The sequence below is a fragment of the Argiope bruennichi genome, chromosome 1 (assembly GCF_947563725.1).
Source record: "Argiope bruennichi chromosome 1, qqArgBrue1.1, whole genome shotgun sequence".
NCBI lineage: Eukaryota > Metazoa > Arthropoda > Arachnida > Araneae > Araneidae > Argiope > Argiope bruennichi.
In genome coordinates, this window is record NC_079151.1 from 137,611,002 (window position 1) to 137,627,694 (window position 16,693).

At 31.4% G+C, this 16,693-nt stretch overlaps 1 protein-coding gene across 1 annotated transcript; it reads right to left on the reverse strand.

Moving 5' to 3' along the window:
• Positions 1-6,007: 6,007 nt before the first annotated feature.
• Positions 6,008-13,367, reverse strand: LOC129968856 (WAP four-disulfide core domain protein 8-like). Its single transcript, XM_056083203.1, has 4 exons — positions 13,260-13,367; positions 9,520-9,696; positions 8,684-8,887; positions 6,008-6,395 (listed from the first exon to the last, which is right to left on the reverse strand). The coding sequence occupies exons 1-4, from the start codon at positions 13,309-13,311 to the stop codon at positions 6,181-6,183; spliced, it is 648 nt and encodes a 215-aa protein (XP_055939178.1). The 5' UTR covers positions 13,312-13,367; the 3' UTR covers positions 6,008-6,180.
• Positions 13,368-16,693: the final 3,326 nt, after the last annotated feature.

Sequence of the window (16,693 nt, forward strand, 5' to 3'; positions counted from 1 at the left end):
AAAAGTGGTGTACAAATAATCCTTTTGCTTATTGTATATAAGCGAATCGTTCCTTTTCCACTAGAGAATAAAAACAGAAGCATCTAATTTACTGTTTTAGAACGTTCCAAATGGCTTCCCTTAGATATCGTTTCAAAGTCTAAAATGTTATCTAACAATACTTCTTCGTCAGACAAAACATTAAAGATAAAATTAAACTAGTCATCGACAACGGATTGCATTCCTAACTTGAACTGGTTGAGTTTTCATCAAAAGATTATGTTTTTAAATTCTATTGATCCAATTTGCTTTTCTTCGGTTCAAATATCCTCCTTAATTTAAATAAGTTTTTTGTTATGAGTATTTCATTTCTTCTGCCAGCATTTAATTTGGTTTTTCAAAAAATATATTAGGGTGTCTCATAAGTTTCTCTCCTATTTCTAATATGAAATGAATACACAATATTTACTGTTTAAGATATTATTTATTTTGCTATGTAAGAACTCCTTTTGCTCTATTATCTTCTTCCATCTCTCAGGAAGCCTCATTATGCCTTCTTTCCAAAATTGTGGCGCTTTGAACAAGAAATAATCCTCGAGGAGCGCTTTTTTTTAATTGATAGATTTAAAGCGCTTATCGCGAAGAGAATTTTTTAAGGACAGAAAGAAGTAATAATCAGATGGAGCGAGATCTGGAGAGTATGCAGGAGGCGGTAAAGTATCCCAATTCTAACTGCAAGAGCTTCTCTCTTAGGTCTACTGCAATATGTGGTCTCGCGTTGTCATGATGAAAAACAACGCCTCGTCGTTTCATTAATTCTGACTGTGTTTTTTTTCAATGACAGCTTTCAGTTGATCCAGTTTATGACAGTAATTCGTAGAATTTATTGTTTCACTTTAAGAAAAGAGCACGTAGAAAACTACACCTTTCCAATCTCAGCAAATGGACAAAAGAACATTTTTGGGATATAGTCCCGGCTTCAGACAGTTAAAGGCCTATTGTCCTTACACCAAGGGCATTTTCTACACACATTTTCATATAAAATCTCCAGTTTCGTCCCCAGTGACAAGTCTCTAAAAACGGATCCTTTCGCGCGATGAGAAAGAAACTTTTGGAATACCTTAATATAAGTTTCCGTGATATCAATCTTATAGCTTTAATTAACTAAACTATAGTTAATTTCTTTCAGTGTAGGAATATTTCGTTTATTCAGTTTGAGTTGAATGTTACATGTCTATAAGCACAAGCCATGTCAATGTGGAAGAAAGTCCATCACGTGAAAAGAAACCGAAGACTTTCAATTCTTGCACGGTTAAAATATTTGAAATTTAATTTGTATCTAATTATTAAATAAATGAAATCAGGGATACTAAGAACCTTCTGTGAGTATTGCCACTGGTAATCATTAAAAGTTATTCATAACTTAATAGAATGTTTGTTTCAAAAATATATTAAAATGCAGAATTCTTTTGAATTTTAAGTCTATTTAAGCCATAGCTCTTCAATGTTCAGACTATCAATAAGGTTTTCGATATCGGATTTAAAAAATGCCAAATAATGATATCAAGAATGAAAAAAGTAAAAGTTAATACCGGCAGGTTTCATCCGATCTGTATACTGGACGGACATGATCAATATAAATGCAATATGTTAAATTCAACAAAGCAAAATCTTCATTTTTATTCAGCTTTTTATCCTCATGTAAAGTCATACAATTACATGTTTCTAGCAAAAGATTATCAGTTTTTATACCCGTTAAATTCCGTTTGACTATCCGTTTTTTAAACTTTATATTTCATGTCTCTTGACCATAGAAAAGAAAATAAGTACATCTATCCCTTAGCACCAAGAAGAATCAACAGAGCTATTAGAAAACTTCTCTGCCTTTTTTTCAGAAGGAGAAATGAGGATTGAAAGATTTTACGTTTAGATAATTTGAACCTCTGAAAAAAATCACCGCTTAAATCTTCCATCTTAAAATTTAAAAAAATTAACTAACATAAACTTCATTACACTACGATTTTTTTCTAAAACAAACATAAATTTTATTAATTTCATTCTTTAAGCAACTATAAATTGTGCAATTTATACGTACACGTATTTTGCGTTTTCTTACATATATGTATATATAGAACAAATAGAGCAGGACAAAGAGTGAATATAACAGCTCATAATATATGATTTTATTTTTTCCGATCTAAATTTTTCAAAAATTCGAATTCAATTAAATTGGCAGCATATTATTTTATCTTTCATACATAGCCGTTTCCAGGAAGACATTAGCAATTTAATTTTAAAAATGCTTAAAGAAAAAACAGCCGTTAATTCGGAATCTTCATTATCTATAAAATTTAAAATAACAATTTAAGATTCTTAATATATTTCGGTACTGATTTTGGGGTCGTTGTAAAAATCATTTATAATCAAAATACTTAGGTTGATTGACTAATCCCGAGGGTCTCGAGACGTATTCATGACTAAAGAATGTGCGGAAGAATCTGTAAGAATAAAAAGAATAAAGAAATGAAAGCATTCATTGATCAGTTTTTATGCTTTTAATCATCATAATATAAAATACAAGATAGGTTACATAGCAGTAGAGGCATACCGACATGAGGGAGATAGATTTCTTTTGGTTTCAGCAGAGAAAAAAAATTTCAAGCTATAAAGATTTAAAATAATTTTTTTGTGAGGTTGATATAAAAAATGCAATAATAAACAAAATAATATTAAAAATTTATATTATTATCAGTGTAATGTAATATACAGTAAAAACACATAAATTAAGAGAACATTTCAGAAAAGTATTTCTTCAAATTTTGATGTGATATCCAAAATTATAATGCACCTATCAAATGGAAAATAAGAAGCGATTCAAAATTTCAAAAAGTTTCTTAAAATCATTGCAAATGATATCAAATCAATGTCAAATGAGTAATCAATTATCTGTTTATCAGAATATCAGAAGGCTTAGAACTATTTTTAATCTTATCCATTATATTATCATCCTAAAAAACTGAAATCAAAGAACTTAGCATTCATTTGGTGGCAGATGAATTTCAATATCTTAAATTATTTATATTTCAGGAAGCCGAACTAAACTACAACTGAAGTCGCAGAAGTCAAAATGAGGAATACCATCCATGAATATCTAAATGTGATAAATATTATCTCATCTTTAATATATATAAATATGTTATAATCCTAGATACACCCTTATATTTTGATTGATGATTTAGTCAAATTAGGGCCTTTATTAGGTGAAACGAATGACAACTTCTCCTGATAACGTTATTTTAGGGTACACAATTATCTCTATTTCTTTAAATACCAGAATTCACAGTAAATAGGAAACTAGGAGCAACGTTTTTAAATATCATCATATAATGTGTTCATTAATTATTGTCGGCGTTTCCGTACCTCATAACTTTCGAATAAAAAATATTACGCAAAAACCGATTACGTATTCGTAAATTACAACTCAAAGAATTTTATTAATGATATTAAAGTGTAAAGCTTGCACAATTTGCACTTTGTAGGCATTCAGTTGAAGGCGATTATGTATTCGTAAATTACAACTCAAAGAATTATGAATACGTAAATTACAACTCAAAGAATTATGAATATGAAAATTACAACTCAAAGAATTATATATTCGTAAATTACAACTCAAAGAATTATGAATATGTAAATTACAACTCAAAGAATTATATATTTGTAAATTATAACTCAAAGAATTATGAATATGTAAATTACAACTCAAAGAATTATGTATTCGTAAAGTACAACTCAAAGAATCGCCTTCAGCTGAATACCTACAAAGTGCAAATTGTGCAAGCTTTACACTTTAATATCATTAATAAAATTCTTTGAGTTGTAATTTACGAATACGTAATCGGTTTTTGCGTAATATTTTTTATTCGAAAGTTATGAGGTACGGAAACCCCGACAATAATTAATGAACACCCTGTATATTGCAATAGTGGCCAATGAGAGCGCATCATTTAGTTAGTTTAAGAAAATTGTGCTATTAATTTAAATTGGGCAAACAAAACGCTTGAAAAATAAATAGCATTGGTTATTTTGAAAAACAAATGCATGATTGTATGATAATTTTTGTTATAATATTACCCTTTGATCACGTCTATCTATAAATTACGTCTAGGTGAATATCATCGTAGTTAATAATCGATGTCACACAACACTTGGAACTATTCTTATTTCATTAATTTGCTTGAAGAATTATTGGAACCATATAATATTACTCGATATGCTGGCTATGACACTCTAATAGCAATTATGTAATGCTATCAATATTGTACGAAATTATCTCTTTAATTATCGCAATCTTAGAGCAGCTTAAAAGCAGATGAGTGACGCTATTTGTGTTTCAAAGCCTTTCAGAACTACTAAAAGGATTTTATGAAATTATTTTAAACATGATATTATCTCACTGCATCGAAAATCTATGATGGTGTGTAAAAATCAATTCAAGAACGTTCAGTTTCATATCTATAAAGAAGAATAAATCCCTATTTATTCTATCAAAATGTTATGTGTAAAAATATTTCACTGATACCTGTTTCAGTTATCTGCCTGTGTTCCAGAATTATTGTATGCAATATGCGATTGCTGTACACAAAATGTGTTGTTAGTGGTTCTTCTATTGCATCAAAATTTTAATTACTGTATGACATATACAATAAAGAGCTCAGAAAATGAGCTAATAACGTTAATTCAAATTGTGCAGAGATATTTTTAGAATAAACTTTTGTGAGAGACCTATATATTTAAATTCTAATGTGTTTAGTAACAGAATACAAAAAAATAAATCATTCTATCAAAATTCGCCAAATATTTTAATTGGAGCAAAACACTTATCGCAGGTAACTACACCTGATCGCAGGTTATTGTAAATATTTAACTGCTGTGACAAATGCCAAATGTTGCTATTGGTACTAGCTACCACATCAATTTTTTGTATGTTTTACTGAATATGATTCCTGGCATAGGACATTTTGATACAACAACGACGATATTAAATGCTGTTTATTTGGATGTAATGATCCACTTAGTATGTTTGTCCATAATGTCGGCTTGGGTTGTTATTGAATTTCTTTGGCGCAAACTTAAAAAAATAATATACTGATTACCGTATTTATGTGGCATTGTTATTCGATAATTTTATTTATAGTCTTTTGTTGATTTTGTTGTTGATTTTATAGTCTTTTGTTGATTTTGTTGATTGATTGGTCTCTTTGTTGATTGAATCACGTGTCATATTAGCATTTCACTTTCATTTATTGATCGCATTTGATGTACGATTCGTGTAACTTATATCTCTCAAAACTAAACGCCTCAAATTTCTGTGAGGTATAACTAAGCAGTAATATAGACGAAGTTTAGAATCTTCATTCGACTGACGTTTTAATATTTGAAATCCCAGAACTTATTTAAAATATTGCTAAAAATAATTTTTTATCGAATACACATTTGTACATTATTGATTTAAGTTTAAAGATTATCTACTTTTTTATTTCTTTGAAATACGTGTTTTGGGGAAGAAATGAATCGCAGCCTGGTAACTCTTCTTTTTCCTCCAAGAATAGCGAGAAAGATATACAACATTTTGCATGACATATAAGTTCAAAATGGAAACAACTATCCTAAAATTTTGGAATTATCTTTTGTTTCGACTCTGTAACTGAGTACAAATTGCAATCATTGCAGTTTAAAATGATAGCAAGAGGTATATTATATTTCTTACTCAAAAATCAGCATTATCAAATAAAAACATTTCTAGACAGTAACATATTAAGAAGAGTCAATATTTTGTTTATAAAATCTCTGAGTTTAATATTTAAATTATTTCATTTAACATTTTAGTGGAAATACAATAAGAACTTAATGTAACATATTACTTCTTATTTCGTTGAGATAATCAATTCTTGGCTTATATTGATATTCTAGTAGAGGAAATAAAATTTGAGGAGAGATTTTTTTACCAGGGATTATAATAAACGACCCATTTATCTAGATTAACAGTTTATTTATTTATTCAAAAATTTCTTTATCAGTGACAATTACTGCTCGCAACTCTGAAAGGTATTCAAAAATGACGATTGAATTCAGTTCCATGTGTAAAGTAAAACATTGGAAGAAAATAAAGCATAAATCTTGTCGCAATAAATTGTTGAATTATTATTCACTCAAAACATTCAATGGGCATTCTTCGGGTTTGATGCAGTCAGAATCGAAGACTTTGTCCTCCTTCAGGACGTAACCGGGCTTGCACTTGCAGCCATAATTCAGCTTCAGTGTGCACGGTCTCACTGGATGCTTAAGAGAGTAGCATGAGTCTGGGCAGTCGCCAAATTCGCCGAGTTCCTTGTTCGGAGGGCACTTTATTTGAGTCTCTGGAACAAAGTATTAAGAAATATAATAATAAATAAATTAGTCATAGTCTAAAAAATAAAATGTATCAAGTAAGTTATGCGTCTATTCAAGATAATTCCAATTTCGCGGTGCAAACTTGGAGGGGAGGAATACGAATAATATTCTTAAAGGAACCCAAGTCGCAATCCATTTCATTGATCATAAATTCAGAGTGCCTAAATTCAATCTACACAAGATCTTTTGTTTCTAACTTCCACACCAGTGAAGATATTTTAATGAAACTTTCAATAGAGGTACATTTATTTTCTGGGTGGGCGCAAATGACGCAGATACAGACAAAGCTATTCATGGTGCCACCGTTCACTAATATAATGTATGTAAGAAAGGTTCAAAATCGCATCCATCAATAGCGATACATGCTTGGAAACGTCAGCGAAATCGATAGGCGAATACTAAAGAGATGTTAGCTATCTTGCACTCACTTACAGAAGTTACTGATATTCCAGAAACGGGATCCTCAACTGACTCAACTGAAATACTCGTAATCAAGGCTATAGAGAAATACCCAGAAAAAGTATTGATGCCCCCCAAAGAATATATGAAGAGATCGTCGTGCCCAAAAGTGTCATTCAGATAATTGAGAACATCCGTGATGAAGTGAGCTGGTGCTGATCATGCTGAAATCAAATGGAGGATCAACATAAATCCTCTTTCTTAATAATAAAAATGAATGTTTGTCAATGAGTTCCTCTGCTAATGATAGAAATGAATGTGTGTGTGTGTGTGTGTGTGTGTGTGTGTGTGTGTGTGTGTGTGTGTGTGTGTGTGTGTGTGTGTGTGTGTGTGTGTGTGTGTGTAAGCCTGACTAGGCATATGCATACACTCCTGAGGCCAGACCATTTATTCTAGTCTAAGCATATTAACATATCTAGTCTAAGCATATAGGAAGTGGATAGCGGATGGGCATATAACATTCTGTGGACTGAGGAAGCCCACTTTCATTTACATGGTTCTGTATTTACTCAAAATTGCAGGATATGGGCAACCGAGAATCCGTTCCAGCTACAGACATCACCTCTTCAGTCTGAAAAGATTACTGTATGGCTCGAAATAACGGAAGCGTTTATCGTCGGTCCGTTTTTGTTCGAGGATATCACACCTGCTGATTCCGTTACCTGCACCATTACTGGCAAGAGGTATGAAGCACTTTTGCATAACCATGTCCTTCCCGCGCTTCAGAAGAGTCATTGTGTGGATCGCACGATATTTATGGAAGATGGCACTCATCCACACATTGCTACTCCTGAGAAGCAGCCGTTGAGTGAGCATTTGATAGAATCGCCATTTTTCAACACCGTGTCCACCACGTTTCCCCGACTTAAACCCGTGTGATTTCTGGGGGGGGGAGATACCTGAAGAATGTTGTTTACAGCGCGCGAATTGAGAATCCAGAATACTTGAAGGCAAGCATCGCACATCTCATCCATTGTATCAAATACCCTTTGATCTGTTTTTCAGCATGCCGTTTTGCGCTTCCAATTGGTAGCGGAACAAGGCGGACTACGCCTTAACCAACCATCAGTAAGGTGTTTATTCCATTAAGCTTCACTTCCATTCAGTTCTATTTCAAATCACAAAAATTATTACGAATATTCCTTTAAACAATTTGTTCAGAACTGAACCTTTAAATTGAATTCAGATTCGCAAATTGTTATTCGATTATTTTTTATTCATTTTTTTTTTACTTCTTTTCCAATTATTTGAAGACAATATATTGCGAAAAAGGCAAAATAATTCTTTAATTACTAAAACTTTAATTTTGCTGAAGAAATTATAGCCAGAAAAATAACAAGGCATTCTGAATAAAATATAGTATGGAAATAAAAAGAAAAATTGACCTCAACGATTCGGAATTATTTTTTGTTTAGATCTGTAACTGAACATAGATTATACCGAAATTCCTTCAAAATGCCATCATAAGAAGTATTATTTTGACTTGTTAGATATTTCTCAAATTAATTTTGCGCATAAAATTGTTTTGTTCAATACTTAATTATTTCATGGATGCAATTTCTGCCCAAAACATAGTACCATTCACTACTTCGTATTAGATAATATAATCAGTTATTGCATAAAAATTATAACGAAGAAAAGGAAATTTGTGGTGAGAATTTTTGGCCAAATATCAGGATAATGATTCAAAGTCATATTTTACAAAACTTCAGATATGAGCGACAATTACTGTTCAGAAAGTATGAAGAAAATAAAGAAAAATCTTGTCGCAATAAATTGTTGAATGATCACGTACTTGAAACATCCAATGGGCATTCTTCGGGTCTGATGCAGTCAGAATCGAAGACTTTGTCCTCCCTCAGAACGTAACCGGGCTTGCAAATGCAGCCCCAGTTTAGCTTCAGTGTGCAAAATTCCACTGGATGCTCAAGAGAGTAGCATGAGTCTGGGCAGTCTCCGAATGAACCGTACTCTTTGTTCGGTGGGCAGTCTGTAAAGCCTGTTAGAAATAATTAAAGAAAACAGCTTTGCATTTGGATTAGAAAATAAGAGAAAATTATAGAATAAAGTAATAGGGGATAATTTAAGATAAAAATAAAGATACGAATTAGAATTTAAATTGCATGAAGAGATGTCATTACATATATAATATATTGTGGATGTTTCTTATCAGCTACGCAGTATATACCTATACATTCCTCCTGACATTCTTCTTCAGTCTTAATTTCCTAAATTTTATTTTAATTTAACTCATATCAACTTCATTCTAAAGTGATCTCTTCATTTCCTGATCCAAATCCCCTTTTTTATTTAATTAATTATATACGTGCTCTATAAAACTGTTAGTTTCTACATTTTCTCACTCACCGAAGGGAGCGAAGGGAGAAAAAAAAAATCTTTAATGTTTACCATATTCTTTTAAAGGTACCTAAATTTCTCTTTCCTAAGACTGCACACGTCAAAGAAATCCCTATCAAAATCTCATAGTAAAAGCCAATGAAGGGAAAATTTCGCTCTCTTTTGCTCTACTGCTATTGTATCGCGATGTAGACTGATGTATCTCTTGCTTATTCTTTGAACGTAATTATATACAATATTGTGGATTTTTATTATCAGCTAAACAGTATTTACCTCTACATTTCTCGTAACATTCTTCTTCAGTCTCGAAGTTGTTCTTGTTACCACCGCATCCTCCATAAATAAACTTCTTGCAGTCATTAGTTGTTGGGTCATAGTAGTATCGAGGTAAGTATCCTTTACACGGACCAGTTTCCGGAGGCAAGTTGCAGTCTCTTCCTCTTTGAGCAGCTGTAATGAATGATTTTCATTAATTAGAAATTCTGGCAAAACCTTGGGATCAAGTTGTTGAGATTGGTGTTCATCACAAAGTTCAATTTTACGATAAATCTAGATAATAGAGGGAAATGGATTTTGGTATGATATAAAAATTGATCGTATAAGCACAATGGTCGTAAACATAGGGCCCACATCGCTTTTTCTTTCCTTTACGAAATGAAATGTACATTGGAGTTGAGTTTTTGAGGTATCCCTCATATAGATGTTGGGAAGAAGGGGGAGAAAGTGACAATTTATAAACTATCTAGGTAACACGAGCTTTCATATGAAATAAAAGCAGGTAAAGTTGGTATAATGGCTGGTGTTGGAAGATTAGTTATTAGGTTCTTCCTAAAATTTATAAACAAATTGTTGCTAAACATTTATAAACAAACAGCATTTATATATAAAATGCTGAGCAATATTGAAGAAATTGGTCCAATTATTTATGCTGGGAGCTCTAGCAAAATTTTAATTTGGCACATACTTAAAAAAAAAAATGGGGGTGGAAGGCAGTAGTGTTAAGTGATAACTGAATATTTATCAAGGAGTCATGAATTTCCTCATGAAGCAACAATTTGCGAAATCGGGCCAGTAAGATGCATTGGTCTACCGCATGATTTTAAATACAGAAATAACATGTCATGTTGTGTTGATCAAATATATTTCTACAAAACCAGACGACATGTCTCTTTAAATTTCATTAATGTTGTTGCCGTGGTTCTTTTCATGAACTGCATCTTATAAACAACATAATTATAATAATAACGATAAAAGTTTCACCATAATGACAAATAATATTTTTGTGTTAGCTGCATTTCGAATTGGCGAAAATGACAAGATGACGAAGAAAATTGGTTGAAATTGATTAGTTATTGTCACTGAGCCCTGTATCATATTTTTATATTGCAATATCTCTCGAACTGGAGAGAAGACCATATATAATGTGTCAAGGGTTAATAAGCATTTCTGTGAAACAAAAACCTTCCAAGTCAATGCATTGTTTATGGCACGGGACTGTATCCTAGGTTTTCTCCATGGAATATGAACAGCGAAATAATTTTTTATGTTAATCGAAAAGAGAGACTGTAAGAGGTTAGGCACTATCTTATGGTATATTTAAATGTAGTGAACTTTCATAAGCTAAAATAATTAAAGTTGGTCCTGTGAATTGAAATACGTCCCGAATTTCGTTTAGAAACAGTGTATGGTTCGACGGTATTTATTTTTATTTATCTCAAAAATGCAGGAGGACTACATAAGATATTATAAGACATATTTAAGAGTTATGAGTTTACATATGAAACTAAAAAACTCAAAATTGGTTAAGAGGTTTTTGCCTAACGTATTCAATCCCAAGATTTTCACAGTAAATAATGTATTATGATATTCTGGCTTTTTTATTTTTCTCCAAAATAGAATAAATAAAAGTCAAAATAGCCTTTGATGACGTATTTATAGTTTATCAGCTTTCATATGAAATCAAAATTAATTCAGTAGTGCTAGCTGGAGAACTCAAACCCAAAATTTCCCCTTAAAAAATATATTGCAAATTTTCATTTTTTTTTTCTATTTCTCAGTGAAATGAAATAAAATAGAGGTTTTGTCCCTTGATGACATCAGCATTCAGACAATATCAAAAAGTCTCGGAAACGGTTTAATGCTTATGGCTGGGGAACTCTACAGCAAGAATTCATTATAAAGTATATAATAGGAAGGTTTGTTTTTCGGTTTACCGACTGCTGAAATAAAAACCACACCAAAATAAAATTTCCAAAAATTCATTCCAGAGAATAATTTTGAGATAGAACTTCATGAAGTAGTTGAATATGTATCTCAGTTTCCAAACAGTAGCACTTTTAAAATACATGTCGACGATAGAGCAAGTATCATGGTTCCTCTAATTCAAAGAGTACAAACCGAATAGAAAGAGAAATTTTGAGCATCCTCCTTTCAAATTCAACAGTTAATGTCAAGTGGGTAAAAGCACAAGCAGGCAACATATGTAATGAAAAGGCAGCCCAACTCTCAAAGGACGCAACGCGAATTGGGCAACTTTATATGCAAATCATACTTCCTAAACCCCATATGAAAGACCTCCTCCGGAAACGCATGCTAGAGGAATGGCAAAGATATTGGAGCAATGGTGATATTGGCAGAAATGTTTTTAATATCCTGTCAGCAGTTAAACTGGATCCGGGAGGATATTATATTTCTCTCAGAACTCGGCCCTTTCCCTGCCTATCTCAGAAGGTTCAATCTGTCGGAGGCTGACCAGTGCAGTTGTGGTGGGATTGGCAAGGCATTTCATTGTGCGACGGAATGCGTCCTCACAATTACTTGGCACATGAAAAAATAATCACCAAGTCATAAACGAGAATGGCTGAAAAATGTCACCAGTAACTTCCTCTCCAGGCAAAAAAAATTCCATAGGAGAGTAAAATTTATCAATGAAAATAGAGATCTTCTCTTGCCTTCCCCAGCTTTCAACATCAGATGTCCTTCTCACAAGCGCTAAGGGAATAAAAGAGCACCGGATTTCATTCGTGTTTATTTGCATTCATAAATATCTTTCAAACGGAAATTTTCATTGTTATCATCATTTTTTTAGATTTTTCTAGTTGCATCCTCATATAATACTTTCATACCTAATACCTCTCTCCGTATTAATATTCCAAATAACTTTTCTATAGTATTTTAAAGTAGAAAATCTTTCTAATTGGCTTCATTTTATTATCCTTTCTTATTTGTTTATAAATTCTGTGCAGTTATTTTTTTTCTACTGTAAATATTTTGATATTTAATCAAATTCCCGTAACATGTTCATCAAACCATTTAGCTACTAGAATGGTTATCGAAACAGGAGTATGAGACGGCGTTCTGTTCTATCTGTCTGTACTTTAGGAACGCAATGATTTTATTAACGTAATGATTTAAATTCGGTATAACATCTTCTAACTACAATTTTAGTTATGGGTCAAATTTTAGTTTTGGTAGGTCAGAAGAAACATGTACAAAATACATATTTACTCAATTAATTCAGTAAAAATGCAACATTTTAATAAACACATTTATATTTTATAACTATTGCACTCTCCAATGTCATAAATCCATTCACACTTTTACCAGAGGCTCATAACTTTATGAAGGGGGAGTCAAAAAAGACTTTTATTTTCAAGTATACGATATAGTTTCGAAGTTCTGCTGCTTTCTATTAGTTATATTGTTCAAAGCCATGCTCCTATCACTCCATAAATTAATTGTACCGAAACAAAAAGAAACCTAGAGGCAGAATATGTTGATGATCTCAATAATTATTCTATTTATAGCTCTCTTTAAATATTTTATAGATTTATGAGGACTATAAAATATTTTATAGTTTTATCGCATTTTATACTTTGCGTTTAATGTAAGATCAAACTCAGACAATTGACAAAATGAACATAAAAAAATAAGCAATTAAATAGCGAAATTACGATTTCATGAAAACTGAGAGTATATAATCGATTTAACTTCAAAGTATAAATCATACTTACTTATACTTTCAACTGCTGCTGCCACCAGGAGAAGAACAATGAAAACTTTCATGTTTAAGCTTCTGTGAGTAATGAAATTTGTCTGTGAATATCCCTTTTATTACATTTTTACAGTCAGGAAAAAGATTAGTTTCCTAAAATTCTGTCTGAAATCACCTTCTAAAAACTATTTCAGTCACATCTTGAAAGGCAGAATTTCATTATCATCACTTTAGTTACCGACATGTGCATCGTATAGTTACAAAAGCAACATTCTAGATAAATGAGACTGATAAGTGAATATTTTTTAAATGATATTATGAGCTTTTGAAATTCCACAATTGAAGATATCATGAAAGAAACTTTAAAGAAATCTGAAATTGAGTATGAAAAGCAAGATAAAATATTTGGTTGATAAAAAATTTAATGTCATCCTCCTTTTAGGATAAATAACATAAAAATAACCTCTAGTAGAAAACCAGTTGCATAATCGCACTATTCGAAAAATATTAGACAGTTGATAGAGACACTTATAGATGCTCATTGAAGATGATTTGGTTCTCTTGCCTCAAAATTTGCAAAAGAATATTGTTTTGAGTATGAATATATAATGCCGTGCAATCATTGATGCTGTACAAAGCCATTCCCCTTACAAAGATACTGTTGTTTTCCTTTTCATTTCGGCATTATTTTGAATCACTTTCTTTCTGTTAACAAAGCCTTTCTCTTCTTCGTACTCTTATGTATGCGTTCGATTCATTTTTTCTACTACACTTAAGTACCATATTGTTCTTTTATCGTAAAAATCCCATGTCTTTCAATTCTTTTTCCGAAAAATTACAGAAAAAATAAAAATAAAAATGTTTAAGATCTGCACAGGAATGTACAGTGGATAAAAAATAGTTTCAGTGCGGAAGACAAAAATAAAACTAACATAATTTCTAATCTTTGCTTTTTATCTTTATAAACTATTTATATATGCTTAATATGAGTCTTTAAAATAGAGTTTTACTATAAATATAACATTTTTTACAAAACGCAACAAGTCTAATTTGTAATTTTTAAGATAAATGATGACGTCTTCATGCAAAAAAAAGTTTTCCATCGCAATATGCAAATTCTACATGATGTATTTTCAACTGACACGCAAAAAATATTCGAAGTTTATTGGTTTATCAGAATGAAGAATAAAGCATAGTAACAATTGTTTAATTCCAATTAATAATTGAGTGTCTTGAAATGGAAATTCCGAAAGACATTCGACGGTTAGTGATTCGGTTGTGAAAAGATGGATTATCTATGAAAAGAATTAATTAGTGAAGTCACTAATAAGTCAATGTCTATAATGCAATATATTATTGAAGGATACCGTAAGCTGCAAACATTTGCCGATATGGATTCGATCCGGAAGACGTCCGAAGTTAAATCGCTTGCATAAAAAAAAAAAAAAGAAATGTCATGCCTAAAGTGAAAGAAAATCCGTGGATTAGAGCCTCTCAGCTGGTAACTGATTTAATGGTTGATTACAGCATTAAATTCACACCTCAAAAGGTGAGAAATATTATTAAAAAAGAAGGTCTTAATGGCCATGGGATTCATAATAATCTTTTTATAAATCTCTACAACAGAAAAAATGCGCCTGGAATTGGCAAAGAAGCATATAAGTAAGCCTCTGTCTTTTTGGGAATCGGTCTTTTTTAATGATGAATCAAAATTTAATATGAATGGGTCAGATGGTTGAGTTAGGTCTGGAGGAATCCAAAGCAGGAAATGTTAATTAAAAATTTATATGAAAATGTGAAGCACGGTGGTGCGAAATCCTAATGTGGGATGTATGAGTTCTGCTGGTGACGGAAATTTTTGTTTTATAGAAGGAAATATGGATAGGTACATGTGTCTTGATATTCTAAAACAAAATGTTTTAACAAGTGCACAAAAACACTGTCTCTTGGAATTGACTTTACTTTTCAACAGGAGAACGATCCTAAGCTCACCTAAAGGATTTTTCAAGAATGGTGCTTCTATTATATTTAAAAGCTTCTAAGCCCTCCTCTATCTCCCGACTTAAATCTTATTGAACATTTATGCGGAGAAATCAGTCGGGAACTTGTACAAATATGACACAAAGAACATAGTTGAAATCAAAAGGGACATTTAGGACATTTGGAGCAATATTTCTCCAGAGACAATAAAAAAAAAGTACTGGGAGTTATGACACAACGCTTGAGAGAACTGACAAAGGCCGAAAGAGGGCCTACCAATCATTAAATGTATGTTGGTCAGTCAGAAATAGATCTTTCATGTACTATGTAAGTGACGTACGGAAACTTTTATATTCCTTATTAGTGGTAATTTTTCTTTCTTTCAATTTACGAATTTTAATCTCCTCATATTTTTCCTTTATAATATTCCTAAATAGTAAATGAAATTGCGTTAAACGAATTTTCAAATTTTCATTTTCATTACAAAGTATTTTGTGTCAAAAATTAAGCTTCCATTAGCAATCATAGCTGCGTAATGAAACTTTTTTTACCCACCGTATATAGTTTATTTGAGGGAAGTAAATATACAAGGAAGTATGATTTTGGCTTCAAACAGAAAGTTTAATCAACCACAAAAATCGACATAGCTGGAGCTGAAAAACTGATATCAATATCTCCCAAAACAATTTTCTTATAAAAACTGTCCTTGTTTTATCTTAAGACACAAAAAATTACTTTATTAACAATACCAGTTTCATTTTCGTAAAATTTTCACCTTAATTTTAAAAGCATTTTAACAAAATTCTGTGCATCATATGTAACAATGTTTTTAAAAGTTGTAATGGAATTGAAACACATCCATCAAAACATTAAATTGCTAGTTTTTGCCAATCTATTATTCGTTGTAGGATTTTCGATTCTACTTTTATTTTGAAATATGTTACTTCAAATGTTATAAACTGGTAATTATACTTATAATAATGTATAATTACCAGTGATTATTCAAAATAGCAAATAATTTTATTGGTGATTATGAATAATTACTGAATTAAACACATTTACAATAACAATATAAATTATGTGATGAATCTGGTGTTTATGTATAACTACCGTGATTATTCATAACCACCACTCAACTTATTGGTGATTATTCATAATCATAACTCATCATGACCGTTAAAATTTTGACCGTTGTCAATGACCGTTAAAATTTTGCTTTCTGAATTTCGTAGATGAGAATTTTGTGCTTCGTGATCAAATCTCGAAACTCCAACTAGAACACGTAAAACAGTCATGACCTCTTCCAAGTAAAATTCAAAAACAAAACCAAGCACACATTTTGAAATCATTTTGTTTATGGCCGATTGAAATCAAAATTTATAGCAACACTGCAATTTTTGATATCAAGATCACCTACCAAATTTCATTTATCTAAGTAATTGCGTTTTTTTCGTTATTGAGTTTACATGTATA

What these genes read in the sequence shown, in the direction of transcription:
- LOC129968856 (XM_056083203.1), bottom strand. Translation starts at nt 13,311, where the DNA reads ATGAAAGTTTTCATTGTTCTTCTCCTGGTGGCAGCAGCAGTTGAAAGT. An exon ending in AGCAGCAGTTGAAAGTATAA is followed by an intron (nt 9,697 to 13,259) that starts GTAAGTATGATT and finishes CATTCATTACAG; the next exon opens with CTGCTCAAAGAGGAAGAGAC. An exon ending in ATGTTACGAGAAATGTAGAG is followed by an intron (nt 8,888 to 9,519) that starts GTAAATACTGTT and finishes TATTTCTAACAG; the next exon opens with GCTTTACAGACTGCCCACCG.